At 43.9% G+C, this 15,523-nt stretch overlaps 1 protein-coding gene across 7 annotated transcripts in view; it reads left to right on the forward strand.

Moving 5' to 3' along the window:
- Positions 1 to 15,523, forward strand: part of LOC138295220 (zinc finger protein 182-like) — a 281,495-nt gene that overhangs the window by 116,177 nt on the left and 149,795 nt on the right. For all 7 annotated transcript variants that reach the window (XM_069233395.1, XM_069233396.1, XM_069233399.1 and 4 more), the window contains exon 8: positions 414 to 632. In XM_069233395.1, the coding sequence (XP_069089496.1) occupies positions 414 to 632 (219 nt within the window). The remainder of the gene's footprint in view (positions 1 to 413; positions 633 to 15,523) is intronic.

A 15,523-nucleotide genomic window follows, 5' to 3' on the forward strand; every position in this document is an offset into this window, starting at 1 on the left:
TATTTATAGAGAGTTAACTACCTTCTTGGTGATGTTTCTATCTCCTATGTTGCATCTTATTAAACCATTGAAGGGTTAATTGGGCCAAGTGGTCGAAAGGCACCCTCCTCCTAGTGGGTTCTAATGGATACTAGAAGGACTTCGTAAACCTGCCAACCCGCAGAGCCACTGTCTAAAACATATTGGTACCTGTTGCTCAGTGGTCTGGCAAATTAGTGTTAATAAAGATTTTTTTGGTAAGGTTAGATAAATATTCAGTTTTAATAATCTGGAAATATACAAGTATTGCAGGCTGTTCGCTATTTCAAACAAAAATATGGGTAATAATCCCAAATTCAAAAGAATAAGGCAACATTACATGGCTTGTTCACTTGCAAGTGTTGCCGCAGTGACTGAAGTCTTTTATCTTGTAGATTTTGGCTCCATAAATATAGTCACAGTGACTGACCCTGAAGATTATGCAGAAAGCACCTCGCAGCTCGAGGCATCTCTGGGGGAAGTCGAAGAAGTCATTCCTGTGTGTTTTGACGATGAGGACGAGACGTACCAACAACCACAGAGGCCAATGAGGGAGAAGAGATGTCCACCGAGATACCTCATGGATGGATCCTTTGAATGCGAATACCGATCTGGTGAGCTGAAAGTTTTCTGTTTGTCAACAGAGAGCCCCTCTAAGAAAGTAGAGAGCTTACAATGGTCCTGTGGGTGGGAGGAACCTTCATGACTAGGATACATTTGTATCTAGAATTAGAAATCAAGCCTAAAGCATGTTCGACTAGAGTATAGGTTTCCAACGCAGGTCAAAGAGGCCCAGATAAAGGCCAGACTTTTGGGATAATGATTGCCAAAGGAGTTTAATTTAGATTCCTTTCCTTAAATAAATCATTTATATACTGAGCATCAAACCTGGGAAGTGAGGAAATGGATTTTAGTAGAGTGCTTTATATTGAAACATAAATTTACTTTATGTATAAACGTTGGCCATCTGGCTGTGATCTGCCTTTTTGGAACTTTATTAAACGCCCCTGGTCTGCAGGAGTGCCACGTAGTGTAGTTTACCCACATAACTAGGAAGCAATAAGCAATTCAGAGATGTGATGGCTGAAATAAAGCTTGACTTAACAAGGTAGAACGTTTCCAAAGAATTGCATTATTTTGGCGGTTCTGTTCATTGACACTGGATGTAAAGTAAATACACTCAGAACTTAAGGTACGTGGACTGTTTTTGTGGTGCAACATGCTATTTGGTCACAGATATCGAAGTCTTGTTACTTTTGTTGTGGAAAAGTCTCACGATTGTAGAATGAACACTTGCCTGGGGGTTATACCCGAGTATTTACCATATTGGGTACTTTAGCATCATATGAGTATTCCCACATTGTTACAAGATCCTCTCTGAAAAACCTACAGACTGTAGTTAACATTGTGCAGGTGGGTCCCTTCATGATGGAAGTACCATTTGTGTTATATGAGCCACAACTTAACCCACCACCCTCCAAGTGTCTTAAGCGCTCTTAGGAGACCTTATGGGACTTGGCAAGTGGAAAGAGCTAATGGCACACCTGCATAGACAGAGCACTCCATTAGCAGAAACTCTTGCCCTCCGCATTAGATTCTACAAATGCTACTTCACTCCGACTTCATGGCTGTCTTATTCCCACCTGCAGATACTGTGCCACCTAGTGGCAGGTTGCCAAGCTGTGAGACATTCATGCTGTACCACAGCTGTTCAAGAGTGTGCACACAGTCCTGACTGTCTGCCAACAGCACGTGCAGCAGTCCCTTTTTCCACTCATGTATGTCTTTTCTTCTCCTTGCATTAGGCTTTTGTGTGGCTTAGCAGTTTTGGAGGTTTAATTGCTTCCATGCCTTTAATTTCAGCTGCCTATGCAGGTACACTCAGTGCTTTAGTCCTGAAGACTGCTGCAAAAGTGTGCAGTACTGTGGGGCTTTCTTGGCAGACAACCATCTGATTCCTGTGTCCTATGATTACTATGCAGTCTTCTGAAAATGGTGACTTGTGAACACAGAGTAGAGATAGACGCATAAAGAGTAAGCTCTGCAGCCCATCCAATCTGTGCACTGTAAGGTTAAGCAGCACTCTGCCTTTAAGCACAGCAATTGAAGCACCCTTCACTGTTGAGGGAAGAAGCAGCCTACCTCTCTGGACAGATCACTGGAGGTTAACTCTCCTCACTCCAGTGATTAAGGCCTGCCCTGGCGAGTCGGATCTTTCTCTTCCAGTGCGCGCACACTTGACCAGTTTAACTTTGGGCAGTACACAACCTGATCCAGACTGTGCTATGTTTAAAGCTCTTAAGTCTTCCTTCCATCTGATAATTCAGAAAATGAGGTGCAAGCTTAATGAGGTAAAAACCTAAGAAAAAACAAGTCCAGTGGCTCAACCTCTCAGTTCGCTGGTACTCCGAATGCTATGATTGTAGGCCTTCACCCCAGCCCCAGGCGCTTCTGCGGCAGCGCCACGGGATGCTTCTTGTGGTCATTGACCCTTTTTGCTTCTGTCCTACTACACACACCCTGGAGTGTAAGCAGTGAGCCACTAAACGGTCTCTCACACACATGGGATACATAAGCTAGTTAACCTGTAAAACGAGTTTTCTGTCAAGGTTACCTTTATTGACTTCATATTCATTGAATAGTCCTGCCTCCTTGCAGGGCCTGAGAGCTGTCTCAAACAGAGAAACAACTCCACATAAAGTAAAAGAAAACAAACAAACTAGGATTCCTTTAAAAACTCAACATTTGCAGTGCATTTTTTGTCTTTTTAAACGTGTATGACAAAAATAGAAAAAAAACAATGTCAAAAGGGTCAAAAGTCCCAAATGGCAGCTTTAGTGCTCAAAATAGTTTATTCTTTCTTCAAGAGGGAATAAGTGTGCTATTATTTTAAGTGAAATTCTGACAGCATTTTGAATCTAGAGTGATAATTGACAGACAGACTAATGTATGAGATCAAGTACCCCATGCCATACATTTCAAGGCTGTTGCAAGTTAGATTAATTCCATGACCTTATAGAAGAACGAGGCCTAAATCCATGTTCCTTTATATGCCAATGGAACACCCAGGTGATATCCAATACCCTTGTGATGAGTGTCAGAAAGTATTTTATTTCTTATAATACGTGGTCACACCAGCAGTCTCCCCACAAACGTCTTAATTCTTGGGGTTTGCTCCTTTATGTGAAAGAGATTGTATGGTTGCAGTCGTGAAGATTAAAAACAATCTGTATTATGAAATTTCTAAATTATTTTTTGAGTGTTTCATTTGTTGCAAAAATATATTCAACTCATTTTCATGTACATCAGATTTAAAAAGGCCCGTAGTTCGGAATGGGTAGTAAAATGTACAAGATATATTTCTTGTAGCGAACTATGCCCCAAAAATTACATGTTGTCATAAGTCTCTCTTTACTCCTGATGACTGTTCATTGCCGTGAAAAAATATCAAAATAATGGCTAGCCAGTCCTCCCTTTCATTACTTCTTAGTTCAGAATATTTTATTGTTTTTCTTAATAGGGAGGGACAAGACATAACAGAGACAAAAAGTAAGGAAGGAGGAGAGACAACTTAATTGTAAACAGATTACATCCTCATGATATGTATAGCAGTGATAATAGTCATAATGAGCTTAAGATTTACCAGTGACCACAATGTGGTGCATAATATACAGGACATACCCAGTGGTGTGCTACACATATCGTTGTAGTTTAAGGGGAGGGATGTAAGTCTAGAAGGTTGTAGGACCAAGCCAGTGTGATTGTATTACGTATCATGCTATCTGTGCCAAGAGTTTGGAAGAGGGGGAGAAGGGGGCGGGGATAAGAAATGGAGTCATGTAATGCAGTATAGCAGCATCAATACTAAATTAAAGTTGTTTTGTTTAGAATTTGTCTGAGTTAGAATTTTTGAGTGGCAAGCTATTGGATTTCCTTTTAAGCCTCAAGAGCCTTGAATCAAATGATCAAGCATATCCCAAATACGTTGGGATGTTTTCAGGCAGCCCTTAGTGTTTATGGATGTGTGCGTGCAAGTCACCCGTTCCCACCAGGTATAATAGGATACATCCTTACTCGATTTCCATTCAATCAGTATTACTTTGATGGTGAGTAGTAAATGAGGAAGGGAGACATCCATGAAATGGAGTTCCTTTGGAGTGTCAGCTCTGTGGTCCCAATAGAAGAATTGGAATGTAAATTGGGATGGTCATTTTGAAGTTGTAATGCCACCTCTTTCCAATAAGTTGCAGATGTGGACAGGTGTAGAACATGTGTCCTTCGTCTCCTGGAGATGGGCCCAGGCCCAGCATCTGTTGGCGTCTTTTGAGTTTTAAACAAACTAGTTTTGCTAGGGTCCAGTAGCTACAGTGAGCTGCACAAAATCTGGCCTCTGGTCAAGGAAGGTATCAGTTTGTGTAGTATGCAGCAAGGGGTTTACCGGCTTTATTAAGTTAGAGCAATTTCTTACCTTTTTGTGCTTGGGCCCAAAGAGGTCCACGTTTACTAATGGTAGTCATGAATTCACATTTAACTCCACCAATAGTAAGGAAATTAAAGACTTTTATATACTGGGATTGCAGTTTTCCATGCATTACAGTGGTAGTGCAACCAACTATAAATAGAAATAGTTGTCTGATACAGTTACTGTTGTAATGGTTAAACTTAAAATTAAAATTGATGCTAGGTCCAGTTATGGTTACTTGTCAAAGGTCATAAGTGTTACCTCCCGATGAACTGTATAAATCAAATGTACAACAGCTGACACATGCTCTCTTTACTCAGAGATATATATATATATATATATATATATATATATATATATATGTATATATATATATATATATATATATATATGTATATGTGTGTGTTTGATGGCATGTGTAGCTGCAGATACACATGCTTTGCAAGTTGTTTTTCTTTAAAGAAGGCTTTTGATTCACAAGATCGAGTGACTCCTCCTATCGGTGATAGTGGGCATGGGCATGGAGTCCTTTGTTAAATTGTTTTCTTTCCGCCGTTGGGTTCGGATGTGTTTCCTCTCGCTCTGGTAGATCTCTGTTTGGTACTGTCTGAACTTCTCTCTTCTTTTCTATAAACGTCAGGTTTAGTTTTGATCGAGATTTTCCTAGCTCATAGTCAATACAATTGTAAACGTCGGGGTTGATTACATGCCCTTAGGGGCGACCTCCCCCTTTTTGGGCCTACTTCGTTGTGTTATAGTTGAACAATGTTAGGCTGATGGAAAGGACTCCGTTTAGCTTTTGCCCTCGGTGTCATGCCAAGTTTCCATTCACCGATGAGCACTCAGTGTGCATTCTCTTTCTCTCCCCGCATCACAGAGAAGAGAATTGTGAAGCTTGCCAGTCTTTTTGTTCCAAAAAGACTCTTACGGGTCAAAGAGAGCGTCGAATGGAGATGGCGTCCTAGTTGCCAGAACATACGCCCAACATCTTGGGGTATGAATGCGCACAAGAGAAATTGGCACACAATGTGACCATTTCCATAACAGACTTAGATTTGGATCGAGATTCCAATGTCGACAGCCATCCCACCGGCGTAGTACGTGACTACATCAGCCCCTTCCCATCACCCAAAGACAATTAAAAAGACTTCTGCACTGGTCTTGGGTCCTCCACTGCTTGCCAGCCATGGTCTGACCCGAAAAATTAAGTTGGATAACCAACCCTCAAGTTCAACACCGAAACAAAAGGGCAAAGTTCATTCTGCACCGAGCAAACAGCTTCCCACACCTGTTTCAGTACTGGGCCGAAAATCGAAGACTTCTACCTCAAAGCCAAAAAAAGTAACAACGCTTTTGTAGTCGACATTCTCGGACTGACTCAAGCATTCGTTATCCAAACTTTTGGAGATTAAACCTGTTGGTGGTTATTATGCTCCAGTTACTGAGGAGTCTTCAGAAATAAGGCCCATATTGGAGGTACTGAACGCTAAACAGCGAAAGATCAATATACATAAGGACACAGGAAGGATCATAGCCTCTCCTCCTCCAACAATCAAAAGAAAATTGACTTTTCAACAAACTTTTGAAGCTGGGCCTCCACCTGCAAACAGTTTTAAACAAAAGGAGAAACCAAAGGCACCACAAAAGCCTTCACCACCACATTCTCCTTTACTTTCTGCTTCTCCACCACCTGATACTTCACCACCACCTTTACCTACACAATTTTCTCCACAAGCCCTTGTTTCACCACATAGGGATGATTTTGTACGACACTTAGCAGGATATAGATCCAAGAAAGAGGGCCAATAGCCAATCTACAGGGGATGCTCCTCCTCCAGACAAGGAAAGTCACACATTTGATGTAGCGGGTAAAGGAGTAGCAACTCCAGCTGCTAACCATTGGAGGATTGCAAACTCTTAAGCACTTTTAGCAAGAAATGATGGGGCTCATTGGGACCAAATGGAAGACTTGTTGAAGTACCTTCCACCAGAACATCAAAAAAAGCGCACAACACATAGTAACAGAAGGGCAGGCTATTTCTTATAACCAAATCAGATCCGCTATATATGCACCTGATACAGCAGCAAGGGGTATCAACACCAGTATCATCATTAGAAGACACACATGGTTAAGGGCTTCAGGTTTTAAGCCAGAAATACAACAGGCAGTGTAGGAAGCTGGCTCTGTATATACTATATCAAAATGAGATATCCTGTGCACAGAGTCCAGGGGTTCCCCAGAGGCTTAACAGAGGCTAAATTAGTTAATACTAATGCTCTCGGTTGTGGTAGTGTGGTCGAGTAGTTAGGCTTATTAGAGGATGGTGCAGAGCATTTGTTGTACACACACAGACAATAGAAGAAGCACACACTCAATGACATCATTCCAGACCAGTGTTTTTATATAGCAAAAATATATTTTCTTAATTTATTTTTTAAACCACAAGATTCAAGTTGCAGGTAACTACTTCAGTCGATTAGTATTTCACACAGGTATCCACAGTACTTTGTTTGAAATCGATAAGTTATACAGTTGTTGAATTATTGGCAATAATCTATTTTAAAAGTGGACACGGTGCAATTTTCAGAAACAGTTCCTGGGGGGAAATGTTAGTTCGATTTTCAGGTAAGTACAACACTTACAGTTTCACTCTCCCAGTTTTAGGAAGCCCACCGGTTGGGGGTCAAGTTAACCCCAAACACCTGCCACCTGCCACAGTCCTTTTGGGTGCAGGGCAGTCCTCTGGAGCCCATTGGATGCATCACTGTTCTTTTGCAGGTTCCTTGAAGCAGGAGACAGGCTGGTAGGGCTGGGGCCAAATCAGTTATCGCCTTCCTTCTTCTCTGCTGGGGGTTTCAGCTTAGTAGTCCTTCTTCTTGTCAGTTCTCCAGGAATCTTGGTGAGCTGGGTTCTGGGAAGCACTTAAATACAAGATTTAGGGGCGTTAAACGGGTCAGAGGGCAGTAGCCAATGACTACTGTCCCTGAGGGTGGCTACACCCTTCTTGTGTCCATTCCCTTTGGGTGAGGGGGCACATTCCTATCCCCACTGGTCCCTGTCCTCCAAACCAAGATGGAAGATTCTGCATTGTCACTTCAGCTCTGTACACCCTAGGGGTGGTCCCAGCTGAAGTGGTCACTGTTTGGTTTCCCTAAGTTTCCCACCAAACTTGCTGCCAAAAGTGTTTTTTTTTTTTTTTGGGGTGGGGGAGGGAAACAGGGTAGGGGCTGGTGGTGGTTATGGGCATCTCCTCTAACTGGAGTGCCCTGGGGCACTGTAACACGAGGCCTGAGCCTTTGATGCTCACCGCTAGGTCTTACAGTCCCTGCAGGAGGGAGGTGTGAAGCACCTCCACCCATAGCGGGCTTTGTTTCTGGCCTCAGAGAGCACAAATGCCGTCACCCCATGGGATCAGAAACCTATCTGCTTGTGGCAGGCTGGCATAGACCAGTCAGTCCTACACTAGAGGATTGGGTAAAATACAGGGGGCATCTCTAAGATCCCCTCTGTGTGCATTTTGTAATAAATCCCACACTGGCATCAGTGTGGGTTTCTTGTGCTGAGAAGTTTGATGCCATACTTCCCAGTATTCAGTGAAGCCATTATGGAGCTGTGGAGTTCGAAATGTCAGAACTCCCAGACCATACACTTAATATGGCCACACTGCACTTATAATGTCTAAGAATGGACTTAGACACTGTGGGGGCATATTGCTCATGCAGCTATGCCCTCACCTGTGTAATATAGTGCAACCTGCCTTAGGCCTGTAAGTCCTGCTAGAGGAGTGACTTACCTATGCCACAGGCAGTGCATCGTGGGCATGGCACCCTGGGGAGGATGCCATGTCCACTTTGCATTTTTCTCCCCACCACCGCCAACATCTGCAATGGCAGTGTGCAAGTGTTTGGTGAGGGGTCCCTTAGGGTGGCATAACACATTCTGCAGCCCTTAGGTACCCTCCCTGGTCACAGGGCCCTTGGTACCACTGGTACATTTTACAAGGGACTTATCTATGTGCCAGTTGTGGAAACAATGATACCTTTTAGGGAAAGAACACTGGTGCTGGGGCCTGGTTAGCAGGATCCCAGCACACTCTGTCAAGTCAGCATCAATAGCAGGCAAAACGTGGTGGGTGTACCTGCAACAAGTGCCAGTTTCCTACCGGCAGTATTAAATATGCCCTTTAATAAACAACATTTATTTGGGCCTGAGGTTGATATCACAATAGAGAAGCTGAAAAAGGACTCTGGAACAGCTAAAGCTATGGGCGCTTTATACACCTGCTCTGAGAACTTTTCGTTTGCCACAATTTAGGGGTGGTTTAAAATCATCAACCACTAAACCATCCACATCCCAACAAACCCAAGGGTCACACTTCTACAACAGAGGCTCCTTTAGAGGCTCTTACAGAAGTAATAATTATAGAGGAAAAGGTAAATCAACCATGCCGAGAGGTTCTTCCACCTAAAAAAGCCAAAACAAGTGACTCCTTACACATCCCAAAAGAGTATACATCTCCTGTGGGAGTAAGACTGGAATTTTTTTTACCCACAATAGCACAATATTACTACAGATCAACGGGTGCTATCAATTATCCAACATGGTTATTGCCTGGAACTCCTGTCTACCCCACAAAACATTACCCCTCGTTCACACAAACGTATTCTGGAACATCTTGTAGGAGGCTGGACTGGCTTGTAGTGAGTACCAAGGGGTACTTACACCTTGCACCAGGCCCAGGTATCCCTTATTAGTGTATAGGGTGTCTAGCAGCTTAGGCTGATAGATAATGGTAGCTTAGCAGAGCATCTTAGGCTGAACTAGGAGACGAGTGAAGCTCCTACAGTACCACTAGTGTCATGTGCACAATATCATAAGAAAACACAATACACAGATATACTAAAAATAAAGGTACTTTATTTTTATGACAATATGCCAAAGTATCTAAGTGAGTACCCTCAGTATGAGGATAGCAAATATACACAAGATATATGTACACAATACCAAAAATATGCAGTATAGTATTAGAAAACAGTGCAAACAATGTATAGTTACAATAGGATGCAATGGGGACACATAGGGATAGGGGCAACACAAACCATATAGCGAACCACGAATGGACCCCAAACCTATGTGACCTTGTACAGGGTCGCTGGGACTGTAAGAAAACAGTTAGGGTTAGAAAAATAGCCCACCCCAAGACCCTGAAAAGTGAGTGCAAAGTGCACTAAAGTTCCCCCAAGAGCACAGAAGTCGTGATAGGGGAATTCTGCAGGAAAGACACAAATCAGCAATGCAACAACGATGGATTTCCAAACGAGGGTACCTGTGGAACAAGGGGACCAAGTCCAAAAGTCACAAGCAAGTCGGAGATGGGCAGATACCCAGGAAATGCCAGCTGTGGGTGCAAAGAAGCTGCTACTGGACAGTAGAAGCTGAAGATTCTGCGGGAACGACAAGGGCTAGAGACTTCCCTTTTGGAGGATGGATGCCCCACGCCGTGGAGAGTCGTGCAGAAGTGTTTTCCTGAAGAAAGACCGCAAACAAGCCTTGCTAGCTGCAAGTCGTGCGGTTAGGGTTTTTGGATGCTGCTGTGGCCCAGGAGGGACTAGGATGTCGCCAATTGCGTCAGGGGACAGAGGGGGCACCCAGCAGGACGAGGAGCCCTCTCAGAAGCAGGCAGCACCCGCAGAAGTGCCGGAACAGGCACTACGAAGAGGAGTGAAACGGTCCTCACCCGAAGTTACACAAAGGAGTCCCACGTCGCCGGAGGACAACTCAGGAGGTCGTGCAATGCAGGTTAGAGTGCTGTGGACCCAGGCTTGGCTGTGCACAAAGGATTTCCGCCGGAAGTGCACAGAGGCCGGAGTAGCTGCAAAAGTCGCGGTTCCCAGCAATGCAGTCTGGCGTGGGGAGGCAAGGACTTACCTCCACCAAACTTGGACTGAAGAGTCACTGGACTGTAGGAGTCACTTGGACAGAGTTGCTGGATTCAAGGGACCTCGCTCGTCGTGCTGAGAGGAGACCCAGGGTACCGGTGATGCAGTTCTTTGGTGCTTGCGGTTGCAGGGGGAAGATTCCGTCGACCCACGGGAGATTTCTTCAGAGCTTCTAGTGCAGAGAGGAGGCAGACTACCCCCACAGCATGCACCACCAGGAAAACAGTCGAGAAGGCGGCAGGATCAGAGTTACAGAGTTGCAGTAGTCGTCTTTGCTTCTTTGTTGCAGTTTTGCAGGCTTCCAGCGCGGTCAGCAGTCGATTCCTTGGCAGAAGGTGAAGAGAGAGATGCAGAGGAACTCTGATGAGCTCTTGCATTCGTTATCTAAGGAATTCCCCAAAGCAGAGACCCTAAATAGCCAGAAAAGAGGGTTTGGCTACTTAGGAGAGAAGATAGGCTAGCAACACCTGAAGGAGCCTATCAGAAGGAGTCTCTGACGTCACCTGCTGGCACTGGCCACTCAGCAGTCCAGTGTGCCAGCAGCACCTCTGTTTCCAAGATGGCAGAGGTCTGGAGCACACTGGAGGAGCTCTGGGCACCTCCCAGGGGAGGTGCAGGTCAGGGGAGTGGTCACTCCCCTTTCCTTTGTCCAGTTTCGCGCCAGAGCAGGGCTGAGGGGTCCCTGAACCGGTGTAGACTGGCTTATGCAGAAATGGGCACCATGTGTGCCCATGAAAGCATTTCCAGAGGCTGGGGGAGGCTACTCCTCCCCTGCCTTCACACCATTTTCCAAAGGGAGAGGGTGTAACACCCTCTCTCTGAGGAAGTTCTTTGTTCTGCCTTCCTGGGCCAAGCCTGGCTGGACCCCAGGAGGGCAGAAAGCTGTCTGAGGGGTTGGCAGCAGCTGCAGTGAAACCCCTGAAAAGGCAGTTTGGCAGTACCCGGGTCTGTGCTACAGACCCGTGGGATCATGGGATTGTACCAACAATGCTGGATGGCATAGAGGGGGCAATTCCATGATCTTAGGCATGTTACATGGCCATATTCGGAGTTACCATTGTGAAGCTACACATAGGTAGTGACCTGTATGTAGTGCACGCGTGTAATGGTGTCCCCGCACTCACAAAGTCCGGGGAATTGGCCCTGAACAATGTGGGGGCACCTTGGCTAGTGCCAGGGTGCCCACACACTAAGTAACTTAGCACCCAACCTTTACTAGGTAAAGGTTAGACATATAGATGACTTATAAGTTACTTAAGTGCAGTGTAAAATGGCTGTGAAATAACGTGGACGTTATTTCACTCAGGCTGCAGTGGCAGGCCTGTGTAAGAATTGTCAGAGCACCCTATGGGTGGCAAAAGAAATGCTGCAGCCCATAGGGATCTCCTGGAACCCCAGTACCCTGGGTACCTTAGTACTATATACTAGGGAATTATAAGGGTGTTCCAGTATGCCAATGTAAATTGGTAAAATTGGTCACTAGCCTGTTAGTGACAATTTGAAAGAAATGAGAGAGCATAACCACTGAGGTTCTGATTAGCAGAGCCTCAGTGAGACAGTTAGTCATAACACAGGTAACACATACAGGGAACACTTATGAGCACTGGGGCCCTGGCTGGCAGGGTCCCAGTGACACATACAACTAAAACAACATACATACAGTGAAATATGGGGGTAACATGCCAGGCAAGATGGTACTTTCCTTCACATCTCAATTTATTAAAAGAGGGGGTACATTCACTACTACTCAAAGGTGCCATAGAGATGGTACCTATATCCCAACAAGGGTCAGGAGTGTATTCACTATACTTCCTCATACCAAAGAAAGGTGGTACTCTCAGACCAATCTTAGATCTCAGACCCCTCAATCAGTACATTCTTTCAGAATACTTTAACATGGTCACTCTACAATACATCATTCCCGTACTACTGAAACAAGATTACACGAGAGCATTAGATCTAAAAGATGCTTATTTCCACATTCCCATCCATCCAGCACATCGAAAATATCTAAGATTTGTCATAGTGGGAAAGCACTACCAATTCAAAGTACTATCCTTCGGAGTAACAACAGCTCCAAGGGTATTCACCAAATGCCTGGCAGTAGTTGCAGCATTCCTCAGAAGACAACACATACATGTCTTTCCGTATCTGGACGACTGGCTTATAAAAGCCAGTACAATTCATACCTGTCAAAAGCACACACAGTATATAGTGGACACCCTACAGAACCTAGGATTCACAATCGGTTATCAAAAATCTTACCTGCAGCCAGTTCAAACACAACCATATCTAGGAGCAATTTTGAACACTCGATCAGGATTAGCATACCCAAACCCAGTGAGGATTCGGGCATTTCACAATCTCATATCTCAACTGCAGTCCAGCCACACTTGTACAGTAAAGTTGGTCATTAAACTATTGGGAATGATGACCTCATGCATAGCAATAGTACCTAATGCACGCCTGCACATGAGACCACTACAACAGTGTGTTTCTCAACAATGGTCTCAGGCACAGGGCCACATTCAGGGTCTAGTGTTGTTCGACCACTAGACTTGTCACTCTCCGCAAAGGTGCGACCTATTAAAGGGGCGGCCCTTTTAGGACCCTCTGCCACAGACAATAATCACAACAGATGCATCAATGACAGGTTGGGGAGCCCATCTCAACAACCTCACTATACAAGGGGAATGGGAACGCAATCCAACAAACTTATCAAATAAACCATTTGGAATTACTAGCAGTGTTCCTAGGACTCAAAGCTTTTCAGACACAAATCACACACAACACAGTGTTAATAAGGACCTACAACGTAACCACAATGTATTGTCTGCAAAAACAGGAGAGGACACACTCATCTCAATTTTTTCTTTTGGCACAGACAGTTTGGAAATGGGCAATTCACAATCACATTCAACTACTAGCAGAGTATATTCCAGGGATACACAACTAGCGGACCTCCTAAGCAGGACGCAGCAACAGGTACACGAATGGGAGATTCACCCACAGGTGATTCAACAATACTTCCAAATGTGGGGAACCCTAGACATAGACTTCTTCACCACAAGCAAAAACGCAAAATACCCAAACTTTGCAATCCAGGTACCCACACCCTCAATCCAAGGGCAATGCTCTATGGATCAATTGGTCAGGGATATTTCCTTATGCTTTTCCACCTCTCCCACTATCCGTCACACCTCCCACACTATGATACTCATAGCTCTCACGTGGGCGCGTCAACACTAGAACACAACACTGTAGGATCTGTCTGTAGTACCACACCACAAACTATCAAAAAGACCAGACCTATTGACTCAAAACAAAGGTCAAATCAGGCATCCCAATCCCAGTACGCTCAACCTGGCGATTTGGCTCCTGAAGTCATAGAATTTGGCTACTTACAGCTTCCATCTGAATGTATGGATATTCTAAGGGAAGCACGCAAACTTACAACTAGACAGTGTCATGCAGCTAAATGGAAACGTTTTGTTTAGTATTGTCAGCCCACAAACATTAATCCTCTTAAAGCTTCAATACAGGATATATTTGCTACACTTACAAAAAGCAAATCTTGCATACTCCTCTATTAAAATCCATTTAACAGCAATAGCTGCTTACATCCAAAACAGACAGCCTACTTCTCTGTTAAGGATTCCTGTTAGAAAGGCTTTAAAGGATTATTCCACCTATAGCTCCACCAGCTCCTGCCTGGAATCTTAACATTGTACTCACAAGACGTATGGGCCCACCATTTGAACCCATGCATTCTTGTCCTCTTCAGTTTTAATCATGGAAGGTTGCCTTCTTGGTAACAATCACTTCTTTAAGAAGAGTTAGTGAAATTCAAGCATTCTCTTTAAAAGAACCTTTCTTTCAAATTCACAGCAATAAAATAGTCCTTACGACAAACCCAAAATTCCTACCAAAAGTAGTTTCACCGTTTCATATCAGTCAGTGGAATTGACAGTCTTCATTCCACAGCAAGATTCAGTTGCTGAAAGAGCTCTTCATACCCTTGATGTTAAAAGAGCTCTCATGTACTATATAGATAGAACAAGACATTTCAGAAAGTCTAAACAACTCTTTGTGGCTTTTAAACAACCTCACAAGGGTAGTCCTGTTTCAAAACAAGGATTAGCCATATGGATAGTAAAGTGTATTCAAACTTGCTATCTTAAAGCTAAAAGCCGTCTATTAGTAACTCCTAAAGTACATTCCACTAGAAAGAAAGGAGCTTCAAATGCATTCTTAGGAAATATACCAATGGCAGATATATGTGAATCATCCACATGGTCTATACCGCACACATTTACTAAACACTACTGTGTGGATGTGTTATCCCGCCACGAAGCAAATGTTGGACAAGCAGTGCTTAAAACACTATTTCGAACTACTCCAACTCCTACAGGCTAGCCACCACATATTTTGGGAGGGGACTGCTTTTTATTCTATGCAGCTACACATGTCATCGATCAGAAAATGTTACTTACCCAGTAGACATCTTCTCGTGGCATGTAGTGCTGCAGAGTCACATGCGCCCTCCCTCCTCCCCGGAAGCCTTTGGCCGTTGTAGTATTTTATTTGTAAATATTAAATATGTATATACCTTGCTTGGACATCTGCTCTCTCCTCTCTCTCTCTCTCTCTCTCTCTCTCTCTCTCTCTCTCTCTCTCTCTCTCTCTCTCTCTCTCTCTCTCTCTCTCTCTCTCTCTCTCTCTCTCTCTCTCTCTCTCTATATATATATATATATATATATATATATATATATATATATATATATACATACATACACTCTTTACTTCACCCTTCTCCGGATAAACAATCTAACAAAGGTCTTGATGCCCATGCGCACTATCACCGAGAGGAGGAGTCATTCGATCTTGTGACTCGAAAGCCGCCTTCGAAGAAAAACAACTTGCAACACTCCGAGTCCAACACTAGATGGTGGACTTATGCAAAGCATGTGAATCTGCAGCACTACATGCCATGAACAGATTTCTACTGGGTAAGTGACATTTTCATATATATGTGGGTGTGTGTATATATATATATAACAAATGTTACTGCTCAGTGTTTTCCGGCACGTTGGCACTGTTTCT

The sequence above is a fragment of the Pleurodeles waltl genome, chromosome 5 (assembly GCF_031143425.1).
Source record: "Pleurodeles waltl isolate 20211129_DDA chromosome 5, aPleWal1.hap1.20221129, whole genome shotgun sequence".
Taxonomy (NCBI): Eukaryota; Metazoa; Chordata; class Amphibia; order Caudata; family Salamandridae; genus Pleurodeles; species Pleurodeles waltl.